The sequence below is a fragment of the Coregonus lavaretus genome, assembly GCF_964263955.1.
Source record: "Coregonus lavaretus genome assembly, chromosome: 29".
NCBI lineage: Eukaryota > Metazoa > Chordata > Actinopteri > Salmoniformes > Salmonidae > Coregonus > Coregonus lavaretus.
This window is the reverse complement of record NC_140016.1, coordinates 11,716,126-11,737,596: the sequence shown is the minus strand read 5'-3', so window position 1 is coordinate 11,737,596 and position 21,471 is coordinate 11,716,126. Positions and strand designations below refer to the sequence as shown.

General features: G+C 44.6%; 1 protein-coding gene across 1 annotated transcript in view; it reads left to right on the top strand.

The window, feature by feature from the left end:
• Window positions 1–4,124: 4,124 nt before the first annotated feature.
• Window positions 4,125–21,471, top strand: part of LOC311104916 (storkhead-box protein 2-like) — a gene marked incomplete at both ends in the record, with an annotated part of 76,410 nt that continues 59,063 nt past the window's right edge. Inside the window, one exon of the mRNA XM_084146892.1 lies at window positions 4,125–4,452. Within this exon, the coding sequence (XP_084003018.1) occupies window positions 4,125–4,452 (328 nt within the window). The remainder of the gene's footprint in view (window positions 4,453–21,471) is intronic.

The following is a 21,471-nucleotide window of genomic DNA, read 5'->3' as shown; positions in this document are numbered from 1 at the left end:
AAAAACAGTTTAATTATTAGGGAACAAACAATTAAGAGTACAGATTATTGTATGGGAAATATGCACACTTTTTTGAGAAACATAATTTATATTATTTTAATTGAGTCAATGTATTTATTGGTTCTTTTCATTTTAATTAGATGGTTACTTGTTGATGTAAAAAAAAATCTAAATTTTACAGAGTTTAAGGTTCTGTCAATAGATTTGGGCTGAGGTGGGGTCGCCAGAAGTTCCTGCCAAAAAAATGGTCTCCCCGCTGAAAAGGTTTGAATACCACTGGCCTAAATCTACAATGCACCCCCCTCTGCTGGTGAGATGCAGACTAACTATGTGTGTCGTTGAAGGCCTGTTATTCCTTCTTTATATGAATTTCAAAAATTCCACAGAGGTTGTCAGATATAGGAAAAAGGAACTATCCTTTGTCAGGATGATGGAGAAAACAGGATCCAGCTGAAACCAAATGGTGTTAGTGGGAAATCAGAGGTGAGGGATCCCTAGAGTTAGGGTTGAACTGGGATGTGGACATTAAGCTAGGGTTAAGACTTGGGTTAGGGTTGAACTGGGATGTGGACATTAAGCTAGGGTTAAGACTTGGGTTAGGGTTGAACTGGGATGTGGACATGAAGCTAGGGTTAAGGTTGTGGTTAAGACTAGGGTTAGGGTTGAACTGGGATGTGGACATCAAATCAAATGTATTGGTCACATACACATGGTTAGCAGATGTTATTGCGAGTGTAGCGAAATGCTTGTGCTTCTAGTTCCAACAGTGCAGCAGTATCTAGCAAGTAATATCTAACAGTTCTACAACAAAAACCTAATACACACAAATCTAAGTAAAGGAATATGAATATATGGATGAGCAATGTCATTATCAGAGTGGCATAGGCTAAGATGCAATAGATAGTATACAGTATATACATATGAGATGGGTAATGCAAGATATGTAAACTTTATTAAAGTGGCATTATTAAAGTGACTAGTGTTCCATTTATTAAAGTGGCCAGTGATTTTCCAGTCTGTATGTAGGCAGCAGCCTCTAATGTGCTAGTGATGGCTGTTTAACATTCTGATAGCCTTGAGATAGAAGCTGTTTTTCAGTCTCTCGGTCCCAGCTTTGATGCACCTGTACTGACCTCGCCTTCTGGATGATGGCAGGGTGAACAGGCAGTGGCTCAGGTGGTAGTTGTCCTTGATTATCTTTTTGGCCTTTCTGTGACATCGGGTGCTGTAGGTGTCCTGGAGGGCAGGTAGTTTGAAGCTAGGGTTAAGGTTGTGGTTAAGACTAGGGTCAGGGTTGAACTGGGATGTGGACATGAAGTTAGGGTTGTGGTTGAGACTAGGGTTAGGGTTGAACCGGGATGAAAGCTAGGGTTAGGGTTATCCTGGGATATGGACATGAAGTTAGGGTTAGGGGTTGAAGCTAGGGTTAGGGTTGTCTTGCTTGCTTGCAGTCTTCTCTTTGTACTGAACTCTCATTCACCTTTTCTTGGTAAAATATGTGATTTTATGGGCAGAGACGGTAATCAAAGTAATTTGATCACTTATTGTGCTATCATATCACTCCTGCACCAGCCTGCTGTTGGCACTTTCTTCCTGATGGGGGTTCAATCCAGGTGTAAACCTATTTTTCTCATCACAGCTGTGAAATGTATACTATTTCCATATGCTCTCTATATCAGTGCCCATTAGAGAGGAAAATCCAGGAACATGTCCAAGGGAAACCTGAACCGAGTAAGGGAAACAACATGTTACGATACACTACCCTGGACTCCTGCCCAAAAGGCCTATCTGGGAGGTATTTTAGCTCTCTGTTTTGAATCTGATTTGAATCTGGCATGGACAGACATTTCATCCACTCATGCTTTACCTTTCAGGGGTAATAACACCACACAAGTGACAGATATCATCTGTTAAACCTTCTAGACTGTAAGATATTTGTCATTTTTGTACTGTAGAGAAAGTATGGGCTTTTGGTTCACTGTATTTACTTCACTGGATTCACTTAACTACACTGTGAGGACTGACTTATCTACACTGTAAGGACTGACTTATCTACACTGTAAGGACTGACTTATCTACACTGTAAGGACTGACTTATCTACACTGTGAGAACTGACTTACCTACACTGTCAGGACTGACTTATCTACACTGTGAGGACTGGCTTATCTACACTGTAAGGACAGACTTATCTACACTGTGAAGACTGACTTATCTACACTGTGAAGACTGACTTATCTACACTGTAAGGACTGACTTATCTACACTGTGAGGACTGACTTATCTACACTGTGAGGACTGACTTATCTACACTGTAAGGACAGACTTATCTACACTGTGAGGACTGGCTTATCTACACTGTAAGGACAGACTTATCTACACTGTGAAGACTGACTTATCTACACTGTAAGGACTGACTTATCTACACTGTGAGGACTGACTTATCTACACTGTGAGGACTGACCTACCTACACTGTAAGGACTGACCTACCTACACTGTGAGGACTGACTTATCTACACTGTGAGAACTGACTTACCTACACTGTCAGGACTGACTTATCTACACTGTGAGGACTGGCTTATCTACACTGTAAGGACAGACTTATCTACACTGTGAAGACTGACTTATCTACACTGTAAGGACTGACTTATCTACACTGTGAGGACTGACTTATCTACACTGTAAGGACAGACTTATCTACACTGTGAGGACTGACTTACCTACACTGTGAGGACTGACTTACCTACACTGTCAGGACTGACTTATCTACACTGTGAGGACTGACCTACCTACACTGTAAGGACTGACCTACCTACACTGTGAGGACTGACGTATCTACACTGTGAGAACTGACTTACCTACACTGTCAGGACTGACTTATCTACACTGTCAGAACTGACTTAACTACACTGTCAGGACTGACTTAACTACACTGTAAGGACTGACTTATCTACACTGTGAGGACTGACTTTGTTCTATTTTGGCTGTGTGAGCAGTCTCAAGTCTGTCTGATGCTCCTCAGGCTCCTGACAACTGATCGCTGGCCTAGGTCACGTGCAGGACCAAAAGGGACCAGCATATGGTAATACCTAAACCAATAGGGTTGCTCATAGGCCTACTTAGAACCCCCAAAAGTCAAGAGAGGTAAGGTGAGTTATATCTCAAGTTCAGACACCACCAGTATGATTACCTCCCTCATATATGCCCTCCAACCATAGGACACGTGATGAGTGCATGGCACGTATGTACACATTGTGTTAGGATGAGTCACACATAGAGTAGCCAAACTCAACCTTACCAGATCATCTTGTATAGGTGACTTAATGCACTGGTTTCCAATAAACACAATTGAAATGGATGGATGGGGTGCCAGCCATCATTTATTTAGGCCAGTAGACCTAGAATATACCTAAAAGTTGTTTTATTGCATTAGTGCTCATGGATAACTACATGATCTATTTTATAGGCCCTATGCCTGAACAGTGTTATTTTTGTCTGGTTGGCTGGCCCCAGCTGCACTGTGCAACAAAAAATAACCTTTACTCAAGTTTATCTGCGAACAGCAGCCTGCAGGTGGCGTAATAACACCTTGGAGGCCCGCCTGAGGATTTCTGCAAGGATCTTACCGTGCCTGTTGGAGAAAGATCACCGGTACCTTGAAATTGGACTCCCTGTCCGAGCAAGGTAAGAAGGGGTTTACCTTCAATATACAATAGGCGATGGCACGAGCTTGAGCGCGGTGCAGTAGGGACAGGTGTCCCACGAGACCGAATCCTCGGTAACCGTTCTCTGTTAGATTAAATGATTAGCTACCAATTTGCAGTCGAATTCGATACAATCTGACACGGGTTAACCTGGGTTGAGACGTGGATGTCATTAAGACTTATTGGGGGAGTACGCTTGACATAAAACATCAGACAGGTACGTTGCCTTGGCGAGGCTGGAGCTAAAAAAAACAACAACAAAAAAGGTACTGTGTAGCCTACTGTGGAATCTGTGCTATGTCTTCGTTACAGAATAAAGTCGTCTGCCTACCTACCCTACTCGGATTTATGTATAAAACGGAATGGTGTCATGTTTGATGCTGTTTATGACTTCACGTTCACGACCTAGGACAACTCGACAATGGAGTCTTTCCTGCAGATAGCGCCGCACTCACTGGCCATTGTATTGACTCGGATCGGCACGGGTGAGTCGACTGGTGTGTCGGAGAGCGAGGAACTGCCGCGCCATCACACCGGTTATGAGATTTTTGCGGATTTTAAAACTGAGAACACACAGCACGTTTGGAATCAAAGAATATCAGACGCCATATCAGAGACGTTTTTCCTGGGCTGGATTGACGAGCACGTGCTGTTGATACAGGGTAAAGAGGATCACCTGGAGGTTCTCAGAGAGGGATGGATGAGGAGATCTCTCAATCCTCCGCGAGGTTTCCACATAAAATATTTAGGTAAGCAAAACGATGGTATTGTGTAATTAAAATAGATGAATCATTGCATTCAACATTTTGCTGATGACATTGTTTTAATGTATATGTTGTTGTGTTTTTTTTTATTGATACTATGCGGCACACCAGCATCAATACAATGCATGCACATAATAGTGGTGTTCACCACTGGTTGGCCATTTTGGGCTGCATTCAAAATCGTCAATGTTCGTTTTGCAACACTTTTAGACAATTTGTTAATTTGACCTGTCTAAGCACGAATATACGAAACACATATCTGACCCAAGATCTTTACTCGGGCCAGGGGCTATCTTTACTCGGGCCAGGGGCTATTTCAACATCTACCGATAAGCAGACATTCACTAAACAGAGGTCTTGCCACAGGACCCTTTGCAACGTTTTTGATCTGCTCTTAGTCAACTCTTTAAAGACATTGAATACACCTCGGAGGAGGAGAGCGACTTGTCTCAGTTTATGAATAGAATCGTGCATGCCATACACTCTGGTGGTGTAAGCTTACACATCCAGGCCTCAATTACTCACCCTATACATCAGGGATGGGCAACTGGCGGCCCACCTTGTGTAGGCCCACAGATCAATTTCCAATATACAGTGAGCTCCAAAAGTATTGGGACAGTGACAATTTTGTTGTTGTTTTGGCTATGTACTCCAGCAATTTGGATTTGAAATGATATAATGACTATGAGTTTAAAGCACAGACTGTCAGCTTTAATTTCAGGGTATTTTCATCCATATAGGGTGAAACGTTTTGAAATTACAGCACTTTTTGTACATAGTCCCCCCATTTTAGGGGACCAAAAGAATTGGCACACATTCACTTATGTGTATTAAAGTAGTCAAAAGTCATGTATTTGGTCCCATATTCATAGCACACAATGACTACATCAAGCTTGTGACTCTACAAATGTGTTGGAGGCATTTGCTGTTTGTTTTGGTTGTGTTTCAGATTATTTTGTGCCCGATAGAAATTAATGGTAAATAATGTGTTGTGTCATTTTGGAGTCACTTTTATTGTAAATAAAACGTAAGAAAATTTGGCTTAGGGCCCCCACAAGGCTAGGGCCGGCTCTGACTGCATGTGTGGGTATGGATGTGGGTACGCAGACCCACAAGCCACTGCGGCCCCTCATGATGAGTTCAGATGTTTGAAGTGATGTTGGTCAATTAGTTGTTAAAAAACCCAAAACAACAACATGTTGGTTAATCGCTCAGCACTACAATCTGCAAAAGTCACCAGGTAGGTTGGCTGTAGATGGGAAATATACTTTTTTACATTTAGCCTATAACATTGTTATTACCAATGTTGTATTTCTCCAGACTACATTTTAGCAGGCCTACATGACCTGTGTGTGTGTGTGTGTGTGTGTGTGTGTGTGTGTGTGTGCTTTATCACAAACATTCCATCCTTTTATTCTCTTCAATCAGAGCAGAAACATCACACACATCTCTTTATTCTAGACAGGCCTATAGGCATATTCTCAAAGTAGCAATAGAGTAGTGTTTACTATCACTTCAGGCATACTAGCCTGTGTAGCCTTAGCCTATGTGGTAGAAAAAAGAAAAGAAAAAGAGACCTATATGGGAAGTGGGAAATCTAGGCTGCAAATGTACAGCTGAAGTCGGAAGTTTACATACACCTTAGCCAAATACATTTAAACTCAGTTTTTCACAATTCCTGACATTTAATCCTAGTAAGAATTCCCTGTCTTAGGTCAGTTTAGGATCACCACATTATTTTAAGAATATGAAATGTCAAAATAATAGTAGAGAGAATTATCTATTTCAGCTTTTCTTTCATCACATTCCCAGTGGGTCAGAAGTTTACATACACTCAATTAGTATTTGGTAGCATTGCCTTTAAATTGTTTAACTTGGGTCAAACGTTTCGGGTAGCCTTCCACAAGCTTCCCACAATAAGTTGGGTGAATTTTGGGCCATTCCTCCTGACAGAGCTGGTGTAACTGAGTCAGGTTTGTAGGCCTCCTTTTTCAGTTCTGCCCACACATTTTCTATAGGGTTGAGTTCAGAGCTTTGTGATGGCCACTCCAATACCTTGACTTTGTTGTCCTTAAGCCATTTTGCCACAACTTTGGAAGTATGCTTGGGGTCATTGTCCATTTGGAAGAGCCATTTGCGACCAAGCTTTAACTTCCTGACGGATGTCTTGAGATGTTGCTTCAATATATCCACATCATTTTCCTTCCTCATGATGCCATCTATTTTGTGAAGTGCACCAGTCCCTCCTGCAGCAAAGTACCCCCACAGCATGATGCTGCCACCCCGTGCTTCACGGTTGGGATGGTATTCTTCGGCTTGCAAGCATCCCCCTTTTTCCTCCAAACATAACGATGGTCATTATGGCCATTTTTTGTTTCATCAGACCAGAGGACATTTCTCCAAAAAGTACGATCTTTGTTCCCATGTGCAGTTGCAAACCATAGTCTGTCTTTTTTATGGCGGTTTTGGAGCAGTGGCTTCTTCCTTGCTGAGCGGCCTTTCAGGTTATGTCGATATAGTACTCGTCTTACTGTGGATATAGATACTTTTGTACCTGTTTCCTCCAGCATCTTCACAAGGTCCTTTGCTGTTGTTCTGGGATTTATTTGCACTTTTCGCACCAAAGTATGTTCATCTCTAGAGACAGAACGCATCTCCTTCCTGAGTTTTATGATGGTTGCGTGGTCCCATGGTGTTTATACTTGCGTACTATTGTTTGTACAGATGAACGTGGTACCTTCAGGCGTTTGAAAATTGCTCCCAAAGATGAACCAGACTTGTGGAGGTCTACAATTATTTTTCTGAGGTCTTGGCTGATTTCTTTTGATTTTCCCATGATGTCAAGCAAAGAGGCACTGAGTTTGAAGGTAGGCCTTGAAATACATCCACAGGTACACCTCCAGCTGACTCAAATGATGTCAATTAGCCTATCAGAAGCTTCTAAAGCCATGACATCATTTTCTGGAATTTCCCAAGCTGTTTAAAGGCACATTCAACTTAGTGTATGTAAACTTCTGTCCCACTGGAATTGTGATACAGTGAATTATAAGTGAAATAATCTGTCTCTAAACAATTGTTGGAAAAATTACTTGTGTCATGCACAAAGCAGATGTCCTAACCAACTTGCCAAAACTATAGTTTGTTAACAAGAAATGTGTGGAGTGGTTGAAAAACAAGCTTTAATGACTCCAACCTAAGTTAATGTAAACTTCTGACTTCAACTGTACCTAACTGTCAAAGTGTTGTCCTGATGTGTTTTACAGTATCTGCTGCTGTAGACTACCTCTCCTTTTTCTGTAGGATAAAAGTGGGTTGGAGTTGGAGCGGTAAGAGATGAGGCATTGCTGCTGAATCACATTGCATCAAGGACTGCATTGTGTTTGAGTCCCAGTGCGGAACACTGCCAACCCCATTGATAGAGTCCAACATTCTCTAAGTGTTTGCTCTTAACCGTGTGAGAATGTTCTTTCCTCGCTGTTATCTTTCAGTTACTGTACTTGTGGTGTCTTGACCCATTCACCTTTACATTTGTGTTGTTGATTAGTAGTCAGGTGTACGTGGAGGCAGAAAAGAGGGGCCTCTCACCTACCAGAACACCCATCCTTTAAACCCTTTCCTTCATCTAGTCTGCCTCATTCACCTATGGCAACTTGAAGGTCTAGAGCCTTTGTAGTTGTAATTTGTCTGAGGATGAAAGTACACAGTTATCAAATGACCCACTCCTGTGACACGCACATACATCTACACACCTATTCCCGCAACCCAATTACCGGTAGTTGAATTCATCAGATAAAAAAGAAACACCCTTTGTTTCTTCACAAAGATGAGCAGAAGAACAGCCCAGCAGCATTGCAGTGATAATGGAGTGCTCTGGTACTGTTCTGTTCCTCTACCCTGGCGCTTGCTGCTATGTGGGGGAGTCAGTGGTGTGTTCTGTGTGGACTCTGTCTCTGCAGGCAGGAGGAGGGTGCTACGTGTCACAGCTCCTCGTAAATCTCCTCTCCTCTCTCATCAGACCACTGTTTCCCTGCCAGCTGGGCTAGGCTCACACCTCCAGGCAGGTTGTTTCCTGGCCTCTCTCTCTCTTTCTCTGTCTCTCTGTCTCTCTCTGTCTCTGTCTCTCTCTCTCTCTCTCTCTCTCTGTCTCTCTCTCTGTCTGTCTCTGTCTCTGTGTCTCTGTGTCTCTGTCTCTCTGTGTCTCTGTCTCTCTGTGTCTCTGTCTCTCTGTGTCTCTGTCTCTCTCTCTGTGTCTCTGTCTCTCTGTGTCTCTGTCTCTCTCTCTGTGTCTCTGTCTCTCTCTCGCTTGCTCATCCCCCCTTTCTTTCTCTCAGACACACAAAGGCATTTTCATTTTTTCCCTTCATCATTCAGTACTTAACTTGGTAATGTTACAAAGAATGGTAGCTTACCTTTTCACAACAACCTGGTTCAGTGCTGCAACCTACTGGAGTTGGACTGCCTATTCAGGACCTTCTTGTTGAACAAATACAATTGTATTTTATTTAATATAATTATTTGGCCCTATGTTTTATTTTGCAGAATGATTAACATAATGGCCTAATGAACATAATACCTTAATTTATGGCTCAGGTTGTCTAGGCAACATGTCTTAGACTTAGAATCTAGACACAGAACAGGTGAGCAGGATGGGATGATAGTGCTCTCTTCCTCTCCCCTGTCTCTCTCTCTCTCCTCTCTCTCTCTCCCTTCTCTCTCTCTCTCTCTCCCTCTCTCTCTCTCTCCCTCTCTCTCTCTCTCTCTCTCTCTCTCTCTCTCCCTTCTCTCTCTCTCTCTCTCTCTCTCCCTCCCCCATCTCTCTCTTTCTCTGTCCCTCCCTCCCCTCTCTCTCTCTCTCCGTCCCTCCCTCCCCTCTCTCTCTCTCTCCCTCCCCCTATCTCTCTCTTTCTCTGTCCCTGAGAGAAAGGTGGATCAGACTCAGGTGTAGACAATGCCTGTGGGAGTCATTATGTTGTGGTCATGGGGTTCTTTTTGATCTCTCAAGTATTTCCAGTGGGGAAGGCGCTCAAATCCTTTAAGCAGGATCATCCCCCCAATAATACTGGTTTTAGATAGGGACAATCCCACGGTAACAGAATTGCGCTGAGACTCTTAAAATGTATGCCAAACAAAAAACATTGATTTAAAAGTTTAACAAACCATACAACTCTATGCACAAGGACTACTTATAACAATTTACACTGAACATTAAACAAAAACACATTTACTGGAAGAATTGTGCAGATGCAAAGTTTGGTAACAGAATTTCTGTAAAATCTCCCTCAGTTTTTCATGTTCACGTTTTCTGTAAAATATCTGCACCGAATTAAGTTTCAACGATGTCTGCAGAAAGAATGGGGTGTCAGCTATGACATGACACCTTTACTTTGAAAAAAAATATTTTGGTTATTGAACCACAGTAAGTGAAATGGGTTAACATCCGGTAATGGAATTGCGGTAATGGAATTTCATCATGGGTCCCTGATCTGTACGACACAGAAATACATAATTATGGATATGAATGTCATTCTCTTCATGGTGATGTATCCTGAAGAGGTACACAAATGTATAAATATGTAATATCCTCCTTTGCATATTTGGGTATTATTCTACACACTGGGTATTATTTTAATGAGCTTTGCCCCCAAACAAGACCAAATTTGGTTAGTCCGGCCGGACCAAAATCTGAACCAATCATAGACGTCCATGTTTCACAAGTTTGGACATCAAAGTACAGTACAGTAGAGTACAGTACAGTTCAGTACAGTAGAGCTCAGTAGAGTACAGTAGAGCTCAGGAGAGTACAGTACCGTAGAGCTCAGGAGAGTACAGTACCGTAGAGCTCAGGAGAGTACAGTACAGTAGAGCTCAGGAGAGTACAGTACAGTAGAGCTCAGTAGAGTACAGTACAGTAGAGCTCAGGAGAGTACAGTACAGTAGCGCTCAGTAGAATATAGGACAGTACAGTAGAGCTCAGTAGAGTACATTACAGTAGAGCTCAGTAGAGTACAGGACAGTACAGTAGAGCTCAGGAGAGTACTGTACAGTAGAGCTAAGGAGAGTACAGTTCAGTACTGTAGAGTAGAGTACAGTAGAGGTCAGTAGAGTACAGTAGAGGTCAGTAGAGCACAGTAGAGTAGAGCTCAGTAGAGTAGAGCTGAGTAGAGTACAGTACAGCTCAGTAGAATACAGTACAGTGAACTCAGTAGAGTACAGTACAGTAGAGCTCAGTAGAGTACAGGACAGTAGAGCTCAGGAGAGTACAGTACAATAGAGCTCAGGAGAGTACTGTTCAGTACAGTAGAGCTCAGTAGAGTACAGTACAGTAGAGCTCAGTAGAATACAGTACAGTAGAGCTAAGGAGAGTACAGTAGAGCTCAGGAGAGTACAGTACAGTTCAGTTCAGTAGAGTACAGTACAGTAGAGCTCAGTAGAGTATAGTACAGTACAGTACAGTATACTTCAGTTCAAAACAGTACAGCATATTATAGTGTACTCAACTCTTGTGTGCTCTACTGTGTACTGAACTATACTGTACTGTACTGTGCTGTCCAAACCTGTGAACCCAACTGTGGTTTGTGACTACTATGACTTCCCATTGTAGCCAGTTCAATTGCAGAAATTCCGTTACTGATTATTTTTTTCATCAGTAAAAACACGAAGTAATTGTTAGGTCTACCTTTACTTGTTACTTCTGTGAACTTTCATTATCCTCCCTCCTTATGAGGGAGAGAAATTAGAAAATATCTTAAAGATATGTGGGTTTTTGGTAACGGAATTTCAAGGCACAGGGCAATGTTTCTTAAACTTACAGAAGGCAGAAAATGTATACATAACGTAATATGTGTTGGCAGGGGTCTTACTTCAACATTATTGTGTTTTGATGTATTTGCGGTAAAGGTTTTTCTGGTAGAGGTTTTCTAAGACCCCCTTTCCATCTGTTTGACCAGAAATCAAAGCCTTTGCTTATTCCACATTTTTAGGATGGAAAATGGTAGAAAAATTTATATATGCCTTAATTTCTCAAGAATATAGACTCTTAGCTTTCATTTGCCACTCAATTTGACATGCTACTATAAACTTCACATGGGTCCTTTTACATGGAAATGACTATAGCTGACTCCAGTAATGGTGCCCTCTACTGTTCCAGTACAATTAATACACTGGAATAACATAAGTCACACCTCCGGTGACATCCCATGGATGAGCTAGCTAACTTCTCAGTAAATATCTAGGGCCTAACCTTGAATGTGCAAAACATTAGTTAACTTCAATCATTGGGACATACAAATGCCATTCAGTCTATTTCTAACTAAATGTTGCATGAGTTATCATTGAATGTATGCAATTCTGACTGGATTTTGTTGGACTTTTCTTTGAATGCACTCCAGGGAGGTTTGTTATGGTAATGAAGTAGCCTAAGCAATGCAAATAAAAAAATAAGGTAACTTATTGTAAATATTTGACTTTTAACTCCATCTTTGTCCACTAGGTGCCACAGTTGCATAGTGAAGAATACTACCCCACCATTTTAATGACGTCCTCTTTATGGTGCATATACCGATATCTGGAGCTATTTCAAGAGATAAGACAGGGAATACATTTTTATCCATATACATTTTTAGACTGACATTAATTACTTATCTGGTGAGTAAATAAATATGGCCTAAAGCACTAGCATCAGATGTTGTAACACACTGTAAGATGCACGGCTCTTGCAACCTTTTTTCAGAATGAGTCTGCTAGCTGGCTAGAAAGAGACAGGCTAAAGGGACTCCTTGTTACCTTTCCTACAACACTTTTGTCAGGCAGCGCCCATCCTGTTGGCTATTTGCAAAGAGCATGTTTAGTCTTGTTGTGATCTCACTTGTCAGGTTAAGTCTACTCAAACTGACGTGTTCTGGTCTAATTGGATAGTTTTAAGGGGGTTCAAAAGACGGCACCTGAGAACCTTTTACTTTGAGTAAACTGTACCAGTGGTCACTAACCTTTTCTGAGTCAAGATCACTTTCTACTTCAAGATCACTTTCTGAGTCAAGCCGAGATCTACCGCACAGACTTTCAAAAAACGTAAGATTATGCAACATTAACTCATTAAAAACAGTTCTGTAGCAATGAGGTTTGTGCAGTAGGCTATAGGCCCAGTACATTATCACAGCGTATTGGCTATGCTTGAATTGCCCTGCCAGTGCTCTTCTTCTCAGACCATTTTGAAATTATATTTTGAAATTTTAGGTGTATGGTCACACTGGTAATAGATCATTGGTTGTATCACTTGTGAGGCACAGCTGAGTGAGCATAACATTATTAGTATTTGTATTTTACTGGACTGATGGCCTGCATCTGATGGTCAGTTTGAGGGGAGGGAGGGAGCAGCGGTGAGGCTGCCTCATTCACAATTTGACAAGCACTTAATAATGCCTCGAATTTCACAGCAGCATCCCCTTTGTGTGGCCGTAATGCACCCTAAAAAAATCCATGCCCTTTGCGGCCAGTGGCCATTGTGCCCTTCTCCCTGAGTGCTACACGCTCGGAAGCACCTCTCACTCACATGGCTCTCCATCACGTGATCGGGTCTTTCTCACAGGCTACAAGTGAAGACAGACACATCAGGGACGCAACTGTGCGTGTCCTTATCCAATTCCGAGGTGCATATTGAAGATATTGGAAGAACTGTCCACATCTACTTTTCGTCAGCCAACAAGATGAGTAGGCCTAACGAACAGCAAAAGCACTAGCCTATGTCAATCTACTATCCCCCATAGTACAAAAGTCGACCAATTCTGTGCGAGAAATAAATATTCCAAACATAGTCTGGGACAGTTGTGGGATGCGATAGATCCCAAATTAATACAATCACTAGCATCAAATAACATTTTTTACGCAATGTGGCTGACGCAACAGATCAGAATGTTTAGCTTAAAATGTTGTTAAACTATTAGGCTGTTTCTTCACATTATAAGTGCAGCAATGTGCACATGGCAGTAGGCTATAAGCGCGAATGTTCCAATAGTGGGAAAACACCATTATCAAAAGTGACCGCAAAAGCAATTATGCATGCAATGCTTTTATTATAAAGGTGCATTTTTATGGTGACAATTATCTTACCCAAACTTGAAACTCACGCGCTGCTTACAGTGCCTTCAGAAAGTATTCAGACCCATTGACTTTTTCCACATTTTGTTATGTTACAGCCTTATTCTAAAACAAGCCTCGGCAATCTACACATAATACCCCATAATGACAAAGCGAAAACAGGTTGTTAGACAGTTTTGATTGGACATGATTTGGAAAGACACACACCTGTCTATATAATGTCCCACAGTTGACAGTGCATGTCAGAGCAAAAACCAAGCCATGAGGTCGAAGGAATTGTCCGTAGAGCTCCGAGACAGGATTGTGTCGAGGCACAGATCTGGCGAAGGGTACAAAAAATGTCTGCAACATTGAAGGTCCCCAAGAACACAGTGGCCTCCATCATCTTAAATGGAAGAAGTTTGGAACCACTTCCTGTAGCTGGCCGCCCGGCCAAACGGAGCAATCGGGGGAGAAGGGCCTTGGTCAGGGAGGTGACCAAGAGCCCGATGGTCACTCTGACAGAGCTCTAGAGTTCCTCTGTGGAGATGGGAGAACCTTCCAGAAGGACAACCATCTCTGCAGCACTCCACCAATCAGGCCTGTATGGTAGAGTGGTCAGACGGAAGCCACTCCTCAGTAAAAGGCACATGACAGCCCACTTGGAGTTTGCCAAAAGGCACCTAAAGGACTCGGACCATGAGAAACAAGATTATCTGGTCTGATGAAACCAAGATTGAACTCTTTGGCCTGAATGCCAAGCGTCACGTCTGAAGGAAACCTGGCACCATCCCTATGGTGACGCATGGTGGTGGCAGCATCATGCTGTGGGGATGTTTTTCTGCGGCAGGGACTGGGAGACTAGTCAGGATCGAGGGAAAGATGAACAGAGCAAAGTACAGAGATATCCTTGATGAAAACCTGCTCCAGAGCGCTCAGGACCTCAGACTGGGGCGAAGGTTCACCTTCCAACAGGACAACGACCCTAAGCACACAGCCAAGACAACGCAAGAGTGGCTTCGGGACAAGTCTCTGAATGTCCTTGAGTGGCCCAGCCAGAGCCCAGACAGTTACCTGTATATAGCCACAAGTGTGATCCAGTTCCTTAAAACTGTCACTAAAATGCAGCATCTAGTCAGAAAGCACCACTCTAGTATTTGGAGAGGGGGGGGGCATCCTTGGAGCCAACCATTGTTGTGTAGAAAGCAGGGGTGTACTTTGTAATATGGGCTAGTGTTACTGAATGGCTTGCTGCAGGGAGAGTTATTGCATGAAGCAGTTATCCTTTCTTGTAATGGGAAGCTAAATCTGGCGGTGTTTCTGAGGGCTTGCTGTTGTTATTGTGGTGAACTTTGTGTTGCACAAAGAGTGAGAGGCGTGTTTTGGTGATGTTTTGATGTGAGCGGAGCCTTAGAGGGGGAAAGAATCTCTACAGCCAAATTCTCTTCTACCAATCACGATATAGTATATAGGCTATTGGGTTAGATAATAATGCATTACATAACATGCTCATAGCTAATTTATAAGACAATATTTTGTGTTAGTTGCCATTGCTTTAGTTTTGGCATATTTCTCATCATTGAGAATTAGAACTCCTTTTATGACATTTCTTACCTACATACTACTTAATCATGTTACTACAGCTGATATTGTTGTCTTATCCAATTATCTTTCCTCTTCGTTGGCTAGAATTTAAGGAAAATAACTGAATCCATTCATGTCGAAAGTAATTGAAGAGTGAATAAGCATGTCATAATGAACACAAAGAGGGATCACAACTGTGCATAGGAGTCCATAGGACCAGGCCACCAGGCCATAGGACCAGCACAAAACACCACACTGCAATGCTTCCGGACCTCCGAGAGAGAGAGAGAGAGAAAAATAGTGACTGAGTCTTGTCACTAACTTTTTTATTTGGACAGGACTGGTCCATGTGACCCACATGCTAAATGGTCTGGTTCCACACACACAGACTCCCCCCCATCCACAATGGCACAGCAGTGGGTCGTCTCCAGACTAGCTCCCTGTAGCAGGGGGACATGTGTAGAAATGTCCTGGGTCGTCTCCAGACTAGCTCCCTGTAGCAGGGGGACGTGTAGAAATGTCCTGGGTCGTCTCCAGACTAGCTGTAGCAGGGGGACATGTGTAGAAATGTCCTGGGTCGTCTCCAGACCAGCTCCCTGTAGCAGGGGGACGTGTAGAAATGTCCTGGGTCGTCTCCAGACTAGCTGTAGCAGGGGGACATGTGTAGAAATGTTATGGTCGTCTCCAGACTAGCTCCCTGTAGCAGGGGGACATGTGTAGAAATGTTTGGGGTCGTCTCCAGACTAGCTCCCTGTAGCAGGGGGACATGTGTAGAAATGTCCTGGGTCGAGATTGCTACATTTACTTAGACTAAAATACAGCGCGCACAGGCTGCCGCTGCCTTAAAAAAAACTTTCAGATTCAAATGAAAATAATCCCAGAATGGATACAGACAGTTGACCATGGCTCAAATCAAATCAAATTGTATTTGTCACATGCACCGTGAAATGCTACAGATGAGCAACTGAAATGGAACAAGGGCCTAGTGTTTTTTCCAATGGCCTTTCAAATGTTTTGTCATTTTGTTTATATGTAACCAATATAAACACCATAACCGTAAGTATCGCTGTGGTTTGCGAGTCAAGTTATAACATCACTGGCAACACTTGGAGTTGTTATTGGAAGGTGGCCAATAGTTATCATGCTAGATCAAGCCATAGCCTGCACATAATTCAAGCCATTCGGCAAGGGCTCAACTCTGCTACAACAAACTTTGTCTCATTGGGTGTACTATAGAATGACAGTCATCAGGTTTTCATCCCACCCCATTCACATATGGTGATGCCTTTTAAATGATGCTGCAGGGTGCTTTAGGAGTTGTGTGAATCCTTCGAATTAGGGGGAATTTGTGTGTTTTCTTTGTTCGGGTGCAAACACACACACACTCACATACACATTCGGAGACAGGCAGCTGAGGGGGTCAATGCTGTGTGAGGAGTGTTATTTTAGTTGATTGGAGAGCGATTGCGTCGTGTACCGGACACTTACTGTGCCAATTGGCTGGCGGGGATTGGCTGTTCTTGAGCAGGTCTTTCCACATGTGGACGGCAGGCCGACTTGTGTTGCATCACTTCTAGAAGGAGAGGACGGCCCTAAACATTTCATTAGATTTTTAGATTTTAGTCATTTAGCAGACGCTCTTATCCAGAGCGACTTACAGTTAGTGAGTGCATACATTTTTCATACCGGCCCCCCGTGGGAATCGAACCCACAACCCTGGCGTTGCAAGCGCCATGCTCTACCAACTGAGCTACCATGTATTACCATGTATTTCCTTTATCGTGCCTCATTGCTAGAAGCAGGCCTCGTTAGAAACGGAATAAATCTGAATTTTATGTGCTAGCACGTTTTGACCACATTTCCATAAAAACTGTGTTATGTTATTTTAAATTCTTACATTTTTCCTTACAGACCAGAAAAAGTTGCCCCGCTGCCCAAATGGCAGGATTGTTGAGCTCCAAACCTCAGACTGTTCCGATCCAATACGGCCACTTCCCTACTCTGTCTGGGAGACTTACAGCCAATGAGGGACTCTTTAATCTGATTAAATATTTCTGTCTGAAATCGTGGCAATGTTTTTGTTCCTGGGCCAGTGGCCAATGGCCCTGAACTGTGGAGAGGAGACTGAATAGACGGTTCAACTGGAATGGTAGAAATATCAGAAAGTCAGTCACCATTGTGATTCATGCAACTGCCACACACAGACGACCGTTGAGCAGAAGAAAAGGTCAGAGATCAAACCATCAGAGATTTGATTATCTGGAAGGCAGTGAAAATTTTGGGATTAAATGTACATTATTTTGTTTAAAGATTTTCTCTGTGACCTATAGGCCTAATATCTTATTGCAGATATACCGTCCATCATTGGGAGAGGATAGACTATGGACAGTTAAGCATTAGATATTGTGAATCCATCAGTCATCTATTAGGTGACTGATGAAGATCCATGGAAATGGACAGAGGGCAGACTGACTCCTGTGTGTATTGTGCAAGGAGCCATGGAGGCCCATCCTGAAGTTCTGTAATGCATAGGAGCCACACAGCCGTGGCTTGGCTGCAGTCTGGATCCACTTGTGTGCATGTATTTCGGCTAGCACCAAGTTGTAATTATGTTGTTTGTAAAAATGACTCTATGGGAGGAGGAGGGCACTGGTGGCTGCTGGATCCTGCTGGGTAGGATGGGGCACCATGAGGGAGTTGGTTCTCCTCAGAGCTCCCTGTGTGCCCCTGAAACCCCTGCTTCCACTCAGGTCCTCTCCCTGAGGACACGACCCCCCTGTTATTCCAGCTGATCTTCCTACAGTCTCTGCCTGACCGGGGTGCAGAGCAGAGCAGAGGAGCAGAGGAGAGGAGAGGGGGACCTGCACTCTCTCAGGTCCGGGCCTGCTAATGGCACGGCTGCATGCAGAGAGCATGAGATCATTTTATTACCCAAACAGTGCTGGAGCTGCATTAAAAACATATTGGTTGGGGATGAGGGGTAGTAGGGAGGTAAGGAAGGAAGGGAGGGAGGGAAGGAGGGGAGGAGGGAGGGAAGGAAGGGAGGAGGGAGGGAAGGAGGGGGGAAGGAAGGAGGGGGAGGGGGGGGCAGCTAGCTAGCTAGCTACCATTTTCAGAGCTCTTTCTGGCGCTGGGAAATGGAACATTGGTCAAATTAGCAAATGGGAGAGCAGCAGTGAAATCTTAAATCCAGCGTGTGGTTTTCCAGAGGAGGGGGTGGAGGAGGGCTGTGGGGATAGAGAGGGGGGTCGGAGGGGGTGGAGGAGGGCTGTGGGGATAGAGAGGGGGGTCGGAGGGGGTGGAGGAGGGCTGTGGGGTTAGAGAGGGGGGTCTGAGGGGGTGGAGGAGGGCTGTGGGGATAGAGAGGGGGGTCGGAGGGGGTGGAGGAGGGCTGTGGGGATAGGGAGGGGGTGGAGGAGGGCTGTGGGGATAGAGAGGGGGGTCGGAGGGGGTGGAGGAGGGCTGTGGGGATAGAGAGGGGGGTCGGAGGGGGTGGAGGAGGGCTGTGGGGATAGGGAGGGGGTGGAGGAGGGCTGTGGGGATAGAGAGGGGGTTTGGAGGGGGTGGAGGAGGGCTGTGGGGATAGAGAGGGGGGTCGGAGGGGGTGGAGGAGGGCTGTGGGGATAGAGAAGGGGGTAGGAGGGCTGTGGGGATAGAGAGGGGGGTAGGAGGGGGTGGAGGAGGGCTGTGGGGATAGAGAAGGTGGTAGGAGGGGGTGGAGGAGAGCTGTGGGGATAGAGAGGGGGGTAGGAGGGGGTGGAGGAGGGCTGTGGGGATAGAGAGGGGGGTAGGAGGGGGTGGAGGAGGGCTGTGGGGATAGAGAGGGGGGTAGGAGGGGGTGGAGGAGGGCTGTGGGGATAGAGAGGGGGGTAGGAGGGGGTGGAGGAGGGCTGTGGGGATAGAGAGGGGGGTTGGAGGGGGTAGAGGAGGGCTGTGGGGATAGAGAGTGGGGTCGGGGGTGAAATAGGGCTGTGGGGATAGAGAGGGGGGTAGGAGGGCTGTGGAGGAGGGCTGTGGGGATAGAGAGGGGGTGGAGGAGGGCTGTGGGGATAGAGAAGGTGGTAGGAGGGGGTGGAGGAGAGCTGTGGGGATAGAGAGGGGGGTAGGAGGGGGTGGAGGAGGGCTGTGGGGATAGAGAGGGGGGTAGGAGGGGGTGGAGGAGGGCTGTGGGGATAGAGAGGGGGGTAGGAGGGGGTGGAGGAGGGCTGTGGGGATAGAGCGGGGGGTAGGAGGGGATAGAGTGGGGGTAGGAGGGGGTGAAATAGGGCTGTGGGGATAGAGAGGGGGGTCGGGGGTTGGAGGGGGTGGAGAAAAAGCGGACAATTTAGACCATGTTTGGCTGAGCGTCGAGGAGCCCTGTCGTGTATGTTATGAGATTCCGCTGATAAAAAGACCAAAGTGGTCCAGGTTTACGTGATGAGGAGCAGTCTGCAGGAGGGGCGATGTCTGTCCCAGGAGGGTTTCTCAGGCCCTGGGAATGGAGGGGTGGTGGTGTTGGTGGGGGATGGGACGGGACGGAATATCTCAAACACGCTGAGACCCCAAGGAGAAGAATGATGGGGGTGAGAGGGGGGCCGCGGCGGCTGTATCGTTGGCTGCTTACTGGTCAGTGTGGTCTGTAAGGGCATGTCTGGTTGTGTGGCTGTCATCCTGATGAGGCCTGACATAGCACAACCAGGAACATGAGCCCAAACTAATTCTGGAGGCCCAGGGGTCTGACTGGGAGATCACCCAACCCCAACTAGGGATGGACATGAGTAATCGAGTACTCGAACGAACGTCAAAGCTCGATCTTTAACCAGAGATCACTTTTTTTTTAAATACTGTACAACTATTTTGTGGAATGTGCTTTGTGGCTGCCTGAACGGGCAAGGGAAATTTGGTCTTGAAGACAATGTTAATTAAGCAATAAGGCCCGAGGGGGTGTGGTATATAGCCAATATACCACGGCTAAGGGCTGTTTTTAAGCACGACGCAAAGCGGAGTGCCTGGATACAGCCCTTAGCCGTGGTATGTTGACCATATACCACAAACCCCTGAGGTGCCTTATTGCAATTATAAACTGGTTACCAACGTAATTAGAGCAGTAAAAATAAATGTTATGTCAAACCAGTTGTATACCATGTCTGTGAGCCAATCAGCATTCAGGACTCGAACCACCCAGTTTATAATTTACCTTATACCATGGCATTGTTGGATACTCATTTCTGATTGGCTTGAAGGGCATTCTAGAGTGTATTACATTTACATTTTAGTAATTTAGCAGACGCTCTTATCCAGAGCGATTTACATGAGCAATTAGGGTTAAGTGTCTTGCTCAAGGGCACATCGACAGATTTTTCACCTAGTCGGCTCGGGGATTAGAACCATCGACCTTTCGGTTACTGGCACAACGCTCTTAACCACTAAGCTACCTGCCGCCCCTATAACGCACAGTATATCAGCGCGGTAGAATTCAATGGCTATAGTTGATTCTTACATGTTCAATATTTGCTTTTGAAAGCAAAAGTTGAATTGAAAACATTTTTGGCATTGTTGAATTCGATTTTCATAATAGCAAGCAAGGACTGATGGTTTGGTTAGCTAAACTAGCAAGTCTGTTTGTTTGGTTACCAGTGCAACTACTGTAGCTATTTCAGTGGATGTTGTTGAACACATTTCTACCTGCAAATGAACACATTTATAGCGTCAAATGTGTTAAATTATAGCCATGGTATAAAAGGGATAGTCAACTCTGGGCTCTATGTGTTCTCTGGAAAATAATGCAACTCCGTGGAAGGTTAGTCGTCGTGGAACACACCTTCCACTCATTCATTATTTTCCAAAGAACGCATAGCCCCTCGTTGATTATCCCTTACTTGACTATAGTGTTCAATTTGTACATGTGCATTTGCGGGGCACAACAAAAAACAAACCAAGCCAAGCATTATACCTAAATTCACTCAATTGCGTCCCGACCACTCCCTCCACACACGTGTGCTGAGTGTGCACACAAGCTCCCATTAGGCCAGAAATAAATACCTATTAAACGTATCTAACTGATGGGATACACAAGCTACATTCCTTGCCAAATGACGAAAGTGATATCAGCAATTCAAAATGGACTGGTTGATTTAAGTAAGAAAATACACAACATGACCAAAAGTATATGGACACCTGCTCGTTGAACATCTCATTTTAAAATCATGGGCATTAATATAGAGTTGGTCTCCCCTTTGCTGCTATAACAGCCTCCACTCTTCTGGGAAGGCTTTCCACTAGATGTTGGAACATTGCTGTGGGGACTTGCTTCACTTCAGCCAGAAGAGCATTAGTGGGGTCGGGCACTGATGTTGGGCGATTAGGCCT